Source organism: Mandrillus leucophaeus, unplaced genomic scaffold, assembly GCF_000951045.1.
Source record: "Mandrillus leucophaeus isolate KB7577 unplaced genomic scaffold, Mleu.le_1.0 Scaffold207, whole genome shotgun sequence".
In the NCBI taxonomy this organism is placed as follows: Eukaryota; Metazoa; Chordata; class Mammalia; order Primates; family Cercopithecidae; genus Mandrillus; species Mandrillus leucophaeus.
The window spans coordinates 2,397,328-2,406,442 of NW_012102110.1; the positions used below are offsets into that span (position 1 = coordinate 2,397,328).

At 41.6% G+C, this 9,115-nt stretch overlaps 1 protein-coding gene across 3 annotated transcripts in view; it reads right to left on the reverse strand.

Annotated features, from left to right (window-relative positions):
• GPR161 (G protein-coupled receptor 161) overlaps positions 1–726 on the reverse strand; it is a 66,357-nt gene extending 65,631 nt beyond the window's left edge. For 2 of the 3 annotated variants that reach the window (XM_011979926.1, XM_011979924.1), the window contains exon 1: positions 310–481. In XM_011979926.1, coding sequence (XP_011835316.1) covers positions 310–341 — 32 coding nt within the window. In that variant the 5' untranslated portion in view covers positions 342–481. Of the gene's footprint in view, positions 1–84 lie in introns of all 3 variants that reach the window. The other variant, XM_011979923.1, reaches the window with a different exon arrangement.
• Between the last annotated feature and the right edge of the window lie 8,389 nt (positions 727–9,115).

The following is a 9,115-nucleotide window of genomic DNA, read 5'->3' on the forward strand; positions in this document are numbered from 1 at the left end:
GTCAGCTCGCCCGCCCTCCCGGCTGCTTCTTTCCCATTTCTTCCCACGAACAGCCTCGGCTGCTGCTCTTTGTCTCGCCCTTACCCTCTCGGCTCGCTGCACTTTTCTGCTGAAAACCTTTGTGGTCCCTAACTTAGGCCTTCCCTGTTCCCGTTCCTGCGTCCCAGTTCCAGCCGCTGGGACGTCCCCTTTTCCATGTCTCTCTGCATCACACAGACACTTTCAGATTCTTCCCGCAGGCTCCGCACAGTCCCATTCTCCTCCTCCAGTCCCGCCGTGGAAGATCCTGGTATCGCCTTTGCTGCTCACCTTTCATTCATCCAGCCGACGGGCACGAGCATCCATCTGCGTCCTGCCAGGCTCTGTCCCGGGCTCTGTGAATACCACAGTGAATCCGCCCCGGGGAGTGGGGAGTGGACGTAAACAGGTCTTCACACTGCTGTCCTGCACTCCCTCGGAGCCAAAAGGCCAGGGAGCAGTCATCACAAAACAAAGAGCGGGCGCTGTCAGCTCGGGGGACGGAACAGTTCCTTCTCAGAATGTTTGTTTTGCCTTCCTCACTCCCCACTTTCCCTGTCTGTCTCCAGCCTCCTACGTTTTCTATGCAGCAGTCTTAATAAGGGGATGAAAAGTTGAAGCACAGAGTAGAACTGCTAAAAAAGGAAAGAAGGAAGGACAAACAGGGCAACAAAATAATCAGGTAAGAAGTTATAAAGCCCAGTTCACTAAACTTCAGCAAAAGAAAAAAAAAAAAAGACAAAAAAACCCTGGTGCTGTGCTTACAGCAGGATTCACATTCCTCTGAAATCCATCTGCTTTGATAAATACATTAATTATTCCCTTGTCTACAGATTGACACTGTGGGAGATGCTTCCTTATTATTAATATTATTGGGCCACTGAAGCACCATTTAGAACAGTAATTTACTGTCTGGCACCTACCAAACACCCACATTGCTCCGGGGACAAATGGGATGATGGGGAGAAAAAAGTAAATGGATGCCTTAATATTCCTATGGGATAAATGCTTTATTTGGTCAAAAACTGGAAACTGACACTCCACTTAGAGTCTAGGTCACCTGGCAAGCCAGACCCTTGAAGGAGCTTAAAGCTTTCTGTTCTTAAGAGTATTTTAGACACTTATTTTGAACTCCCTGTTATTTATTTAATTTACACGGGCTCAGCTGTCGGCTAAGCTCTATGAGCCTGAGGGAGTGAGTTAACCTTCCTGAGTCTCAGCTTATTCATACACAAAATGGGGATACTCATACCTTCCTATCTGTAGAGTTGAAAAGGTCAAATGAGGTCATGTAACTAAATCACCAGTGTCATAAATTCGGAGAACTAAACCCTTTTGAAAATTGGTATTCACGAAAGGTCTGAAAATATATGCCACGGACTGGCATGGCAAGAATGAGAGTAAAAAATAAACAGTTACGGCTGTTTTGGCTCCATACCCATTCATGATGCAAAAGATGTCCTTCATAATGAACAACCTTTTCCCATACTTACTCTATTTCATTTTGAACTCTTAAACAGAAGACATTTTTTTTTTCTCCTGCTGCTCATTATCAAATACATTATTTATCACAACGATTTTTCTTTTTTCTGAGCTCATAAGCTCAGAACTTACTGTGCATTCAGGGATAGAAATTGCTGCCAACAAATGCATTTTCAATTGCTGTCTTAAGATTTTTTTTTCCCTTCTGGAGCTAATATTGAGCTATGAGTGAATTCAGTCAGATGCAGAGAAAACAAACAAATTGTTATTAAAGTAATTATTTCACTGTATATCATTGTATAGGTGATAATTGTGAAAAACGTGACTGCTTTTGTGCAAGAATGTGGTTTTTTTTTTAGAAAAAGAGAAAGATACACACTAATTCTCCTTTCCCAAATTAGTTTAATAAACCATTCTGTTTTAGAGACATCCACAAAGACTTATAAACTAAAATGAGAGGCCTTGTCCAACTGAACCTCACATGTGTGTTGAATAATTTATATATGAAACATGTTTTATGTAAAATATCATTTCAGTCTAGCAGTCCACATAAAACTGGTGAAAGCAAAATTGTGAAGTATGCTATTTGTTCCAAATGGAATGTTATTTCCCCCACTCTTTACAGGCCAAGCCCTTCCTGCCCTTCACATCTCAGCTTAAATGTCACCTCCTCAGAGAAGTCTTCCCTGACCAATCTCTCCTTTTTTTGATTAGAGATGGGATCTTGCTATGTTGCCCAGGCTTGTCTTTAACTCCTAGGCTCAAGCTATCCTTTCACCTTGGCCTCCCAAAGTGCTGGGATTATAGATGTGAGCCACTGCACTCAGCCCCTGACCAATCTAAAAGAAATTCTCTGATCTCTGCTCTCTCTCTCATAGCTGTCTTCTTTTTCTACATACAATGTGTCCAAATTTATAAAATATGTATCAATTTTTCTATTTATTTGTTTACAGTACACCTCCACTGATAGAATGGTGAAACCATTTGACCTCAGATGAAGACTTCCCTGAAACTGGTGCGCCACTGGACTGATCAGAAACAAGAGCCAATCTATATATATATATTTTTTTATTAAATCAGTATGGGTTTATTTCTCTGTTAGTTGGAACAGAAAGCATCTAACTCAGTGGTTCTTAATAAGACATTTTGGAAGGTATTTTGGGTTTGTCACAATGATTAGAGGACACCCCAGGCATTTATTGGGTGGGGCCCAGGATATCAGACATCTTGCAGTACATGAAATAGTCCTACACAAAAAGAACAGTTCCTCTCACACGTGACAATAAAAACTGTCTGTACTTTTCTAAGTCTGAAACAAACTGTTTTACATATACGCATGGAAGGTTTTTTTTTTTTTTTTTTTTTTTTTTTTTGCGTGGTTTTGTTGTACAGCAATTTGTCTAGGAATGCAAGTACTATGTAAATTGAGGGAAGATTGCACTTTGATTTACTCAAACCTTACCAAGAGTTGTTCAGTATTCTGGAAATCACCTCACTATTAACAATGCCACTCATGGTATCAGATTTACTAGTACAAGTTAGGTGACTTGATCTACATTTATATATCTATGTCACATTTGCAGTGATCCTGTCTATAATTTCAAGTGTCTGACCACTTCATGATGTCATCCACTAGGGCTGATATATTGAAATGAGCATTATTGGGCTGGGTGCAGTGGTTCACTCCTGTAATCCCAGCACTTTGGGAGGCTGAGGCAGGTGGATCACTTGAGGCCAGGAGTTCGAGACCAGCCTGGCCAACATGGCGAAACCCTGTCCCACTAAAAATACAAAAATTAGCCGAGCGTGGTGGCACACATTTGTAGTCCCAGCTACATGGGAGGCTGAGGCACGAGAATCACTTGACCCGGGGAGGTGGAGGTTGCAGTGAGCTGAGTTCGCACCACTGCCTTGTCCTACATATCTCTTCCATTTGGCTTCCCTTGAATTGTATCCTTTGTAATAAACCAGTAATCAAAGTAAGTAAAGTGCTTTCCTGAGCTCTGTGAGCTGTGATAGGGAATTATTGGCCATGGGAACTCCTGATCTGAAGCCAAGTCGATCAGAAGTACTGGAGGCCCTGGACATTCATGTGGTGCCTGAAGTGGGGATAGTGTGTGGGACTGAGTCCCTAATCTGTGGAGTCTGCACTATCTCAGGGAGTTAGTGTCGGAATTGAATTGAATTGTTGGATACCCAGTTGGTGTCAGAGAATTGATTGGTGTTGGAAAAAATTCCACATATTTTGTGTCAGGGAAAGAAAGTATCCTCAAGTACATTTATCTTTTGATCTATTAAAAAAAAATCCTCAAGTACACATTTATCTTCTGTTGCCAATAAAAGGCAACATTATATATTTGGGATAAACTTGTAATTACAGAAGATTTAAAATGCCCAAATGTCTGTCAATAGGGGATTAGAGGTATAAGTTAGGATTCAGTGCTACAAATGAATGAAAAAAATCTCTATACACTAACATGTAGTGGCGTCAAAGATGTTAAGTGAAAAAAAGCAAGGTGAAGGAATATTTGTTATACGTTATCTTTTTTTTTTTTTTTGAGACATTGTCTCACTTTGTCACCCATACTGGAGTACAGTGGCGCGATCTCAGCTCACTGCAACCTCCATCTCCCAGGCTCAAGCGATTCCCCTGCCTCAGTCACCTGAGTCACTGGGATTACAGGCACACCCCACTACCACCTGGCTAATTTTTGTATTTTTAGTAGAGACAGGTTTTCACCATGTTGGCCAGGCTGGTCTTGAACTCCTGACTTCAAATGACCTACCCTCCTCAGCCTACCAACGTGCTGGGATTACACGTGTGAGCCACCATGCCTGGCCTATGTTATCTTTTATGTGAGAAAAGGAAAGAAAATAAATATATAGGTATTTGCTTACACTTAAAAGTGGGAAAACAAAACAAACCAAAAACAATAAAAAGAAGGTTTCCAATAAGGGAAAGGAACAAACAGAAGGAATAAGAAAGAAAGCAAGGTTTCTAGGAAGGTTCCTTGCTGTATGACTTTGAAACTAAGTATGTATTTTACAAATTTGTGAAAAGTTAAAAAAGAAAAAACCTCCAAAAATTGAAGAAAAACTAGGATGAATATCAAGTTGGTGGCATAAGAACTTTTATTAGTTTTCTATCACTGCAAAATGATTACCACACATTTGGCAGCTTAAAACACTCTGTTATGTTGTTTGGGCTGGTCTTGAACTCCTGGCCTCAAGCAATCCTCTTGCCTTAGCTTCTCGAGTCGCTGGGATTACAGGTGTGAGCCAATACACCTGGCGAAACACTCACTTTTTTTTAATCTCACACTTTAGAGAGAAGTCCAGGCAGGTTCAGTTGGGTTTTCTGCTCATGTGAATGCCAAAATGAAGGTGTTGGCTAATCTGAGCTCTTACATGGAGGCTCTTGAGGTGACCCTACTTCCAAGCTTGTTCAGGCTGCCAGCAGAATTTAGTTCCTTGCCACTGTGGGATGGAAACCCCCATTTCTTTGCTGGCTGGCAGTGGGGCCACGCTCTGCTCCCAGAGGCTGCCTGCAATTCTTCCTCATGTGGCCCCCTTATCTTCAAAGTCAGCAAAGGCATGTCAAATCCTTCTTATACCTTGATCTCTCTGGCTTCCCCTTAATTCCCCTTTCAGCCAGAGAGAGCTCTTTGCTTTTAAGGATTCATGTGATAGGTCAGGTCTACCTGGATAATATCCCTGTCGTAAGGTCAACTGTGTCAAATAACATAATCCTTGGAGTGATATCTCATTATATTCAAAGGTCCTGGGGATTAGGAAACAACATCTTTGTCAAGCTATCTTCCAATTCTGCCACAACAATATAAAGAATTTCAAGGCCAGGTACAATGGGTCATGCTTATAATCCCAGCACTTTGGGAGGCTGAGGTGGGAGGATCATTTGAGCCCAGGAGTTCAAGACCAGCTTAGCCAAGATAGCAAGACCTTGTCTCTAAAGAAAAAGACAAATCATTTTTAAAGAAGTTTTAAAAAAATAAATTTTGGGGCCAGGTGCGGTGGTTCATGCCTGTAATCCCAGCACTTTGGGAGGCCGAGGCGGGCAGATCACCTGAGGTCAGGAGTTCAAGATCAGCCTGGCCAATATGGCGAAACCCCATCTCTACTAAAAAAAAAAAAAAAAAAAACAAAAATTAGCTGGGCATGGTGGCACACACCTGTAGTCCCGGTTACTTGGGAGGCTGAAGTAGGAGAATTGCTTGAACCCAGGAGGCGGAGGTTGCAGTGAACTGAGATTCGTGCCACTGCACTCCAGCCTGGGCAACAGAGTGAGTCTCTGGCTCAAAAAATAAATAAATAAAATAAAATCAGTTTAGAATATAATATTTTGATGGCACTTTCCTAGTGGGATATGTTCCTAGGACAAAAAGAATCTCAAAAAAAAAAAAAAAAAAATCTCAATCTCATCCAGTTCTCTTATGTCAGTGGTACTTTGGTATTGTTGTCTGAAACAATTAAAGATATATAGAAAAAGGCCAGGCGCGGTGGCTCACACCTGTAATCCCAGCACTTTGGGAGGCCGAGGTGGGTGGACCACGAGGTCAGGAGATCAAGACCATCCTGACTAACACGGTGAAACCCCGTCTCTACTAAAAATACAAAAAAAATTAGCTGAGCATGGTGGCAGGTGCCTGTAGTCCCAGCTACTCAGGAGGCTGAGGCAGAAGAATGGCGTGAACCTGGGGGGCAGAGCTTGCGTGAGTCGAGATCGCACCATTGCACTCCAGCCTGGGTGACAGAGCGAGACTCTGTCTCAAAAAGAAAAAAAAAGAAAAAGACATATAGAAAAAAGCAAATAAGTAATTACCTTTATGTTGTGGGACCTGTGATTTTTAGCAAGGAAAAAAGTGATCAAATATAAAAGTGAATAGGTAAGTAAAAACCTACCTGCAAAGAATAATTTGCATTTGCCAACCCTAACCACTCAAAGGGCAAGAAGTAATGAGAATACAGAACGAGTGAGCACTCCTGTAGCAATGAACGCTGCTAGCAACCAGATGTAGTCTCAAAATACCACTTCTCATTAAGAGGAACTAAGGCTCCTTGCAGAAATGGCTTATTCCAGGTCTGGACTTTATAGACTTTTTTTTTTTTTTTTAAGCATATAAAATGAATCTAGAACATCTTTGTGTACCAGAAAAAAGGTTTCAAAGAGCAATGGGGTCATTTTGAAAAGATACAAGAGCTGATCTGAAGGGACAATTTGAACATAAAAAAGAATAATAAGCCAGGCACAGTGATTCATGCCTATAATCCCAGTATTTTGGAAGGCTGAAGTAGAAGGATTGAGGTCAGGAGTTCGAGAGCAGCCTGGGCATTATAGTGAGACCTCATCGCTAAAAAAAGAATTGCAATGGATTGGAACATACCTGCTAAAGCTTCAATGTTTGAATCCTCCAAAACTCATGTTGAAACTTAATGCCTAATGTAACAGTATTAAGAGGTGAGGCCTTTAAGGGGTGATTGTGCCATAAGGACTCTGCCCACATGAATGGATTAACTCATTCATGGATTTAATGGATTAATAGATTAATAAGTTATCATGGGAGTGAGTTAGTTATAACAAAAGTGGATCTGTTTTAGAATCTGGGTCTGGATTGGCTCTCTCTCATGCACCCTCCTCATCATGTGATGCCCTGTGCCACCTCAGGACTCTGCAGAGAGCCCCTGCCAGCAAGAATGCCCTCACCAAGATGCAGCCTCTTGGCCTTGGACTTCCCAGCCTCCATAACTGTAAGAAATCAATTCATTGTCTTTATAAGTTACCCAGGCTCAGGTATTAAGTTATAGTAACAGAAAACTGACTAAGATAATACCCACATGGAAAAATCTTTGAGTTTATAGTTTAAAAAATTGGTCACCATTGTTGATTACTAGGCAACCAATTCATCCCTCTGAAAAATTAGTAAATAAAAGGAAGGAATCAAACATTTATTCCACTTTTCCAATAGGAATTGCACTCGGTGTGACCAAAGACTACTCTACAAATAAATGCACAAAGAATAGAATTTTAAAATCACTATTTTGCAACCCTTAATGAAATAACTATTGCAGGCAACAGTGATCAATGTATACTAAAACCATTAAGTGAATAGTTGATGGGGAACCAATCAATCTTAGTATCACACAGGAATGGAATGTAATAGGAAGTACTCAACACCATCTAGGAAGTATTCTTGAATAAATCTTGCAATGGTGGATGAATGTTGAGCAGAAAAGAAAGTCAAAAAATATCTATGTTAAACTCCAAGCAATAATTCCTGACTTGGTTGACTACCAGCTAAGAGAATGACCCAGTGGAATAGGAGACAGAGTGAGAAATGTTACCATCACTTTCCCACCCACCTTATGATTTCACCCTGAGCAGGCTTTCTCTCCATTATTAATTGTCAGTTTGCTACTGTGCTAATTTTGTGTTGTCTTTTAGCCATTGACGTTGGCCAGCAATGGAATCTAAGCCCAGCGTACCTGGAAAGTACACTGTTATGAAAAACAGAGTTTTTTAAAACGAGTACACTGCAAACTGGGGAAAATCTTTTTTTTTTTTTTTTTTTCTGTAAAAACTGAACCACCTGAGAAGGCATACGTGTATTTATTTTTCTATACACTTAATTTGTTCAGTTTTAGAACTCAAGATCCTTTATTATTGTTAGTGTATTAAATTCATACCTTTCTATTCTTACTGCCATTGCGTTTTGTTTTTTTTTTTTTAGTCACCTCATGCATTTGAGGCAGAGATTGTGGTGTAAACATCAGTCCATGGGTTGAGTCCAGAGACCTGGATTTTGATCGTGACTCTGCCCAGGCTTGTTGATGGTCGTGACCCCACAGTGAGATGAGGATTAAGAGTCAGATACTCCAAGGGAAGGGGCTGAAGAGACCAAACTTCCCGTGTGGACGGTCACAGAGCCTCTAAGAGGGCTAAAGAAACCCCCAGGCTGGTACAGGAAGCCTGGGAGATCTTGCCTTTGGACCAGTGGATAGAGTCAGAGATCACGATGGTTGCAGAGGAAAAGCTCCCCAGGGTGGAGGGGCAGGGGCTGGGAGAATGACCCCAAGGTCATGTCAAGACAGGTGATGCTGCTAAACAACAACGTTTTGAGAGGCAGTGAGGCTCCTTCTAACCCTCGTATCACGGTCAATTTAATTTTATCTGTGCTTTGTGCTTCCTCTGATGAGGAAAGAGAGCAACGAAGGCTGTGCCCAGTTAGCTGTGTCAGTCAAGACAACCAGGAGTAGATTTTAGTCACCTTAAGGTCGAAAACTATGTTTGTTATTTGGAGCTTCTTTTCTTTGGTTCGCTTTATTTTCCCCTGGTTTATTTGAGAATTTTCTTTTGGAACTACCCATGAGACTCATTTCTACTAGGAGTGTTAGAAAAGTAAAAAGACACTCTTTTCCTCTCCCCTTAGGCCAGGGAGGCAGAGGGCCCCTAGTGGCCAATAGTGGAACTGCAGCAACTCCACCACTAGACTGGGTGGGCCTGGCTGCTGGTTGGTGAACAAGAAGAGCCTCTCAGAGAGCGAAGGGGCTCCACCTGCTCTGAGAGCCTCTTAGACCGGTGGGAAGGGGTGGGAAGGGG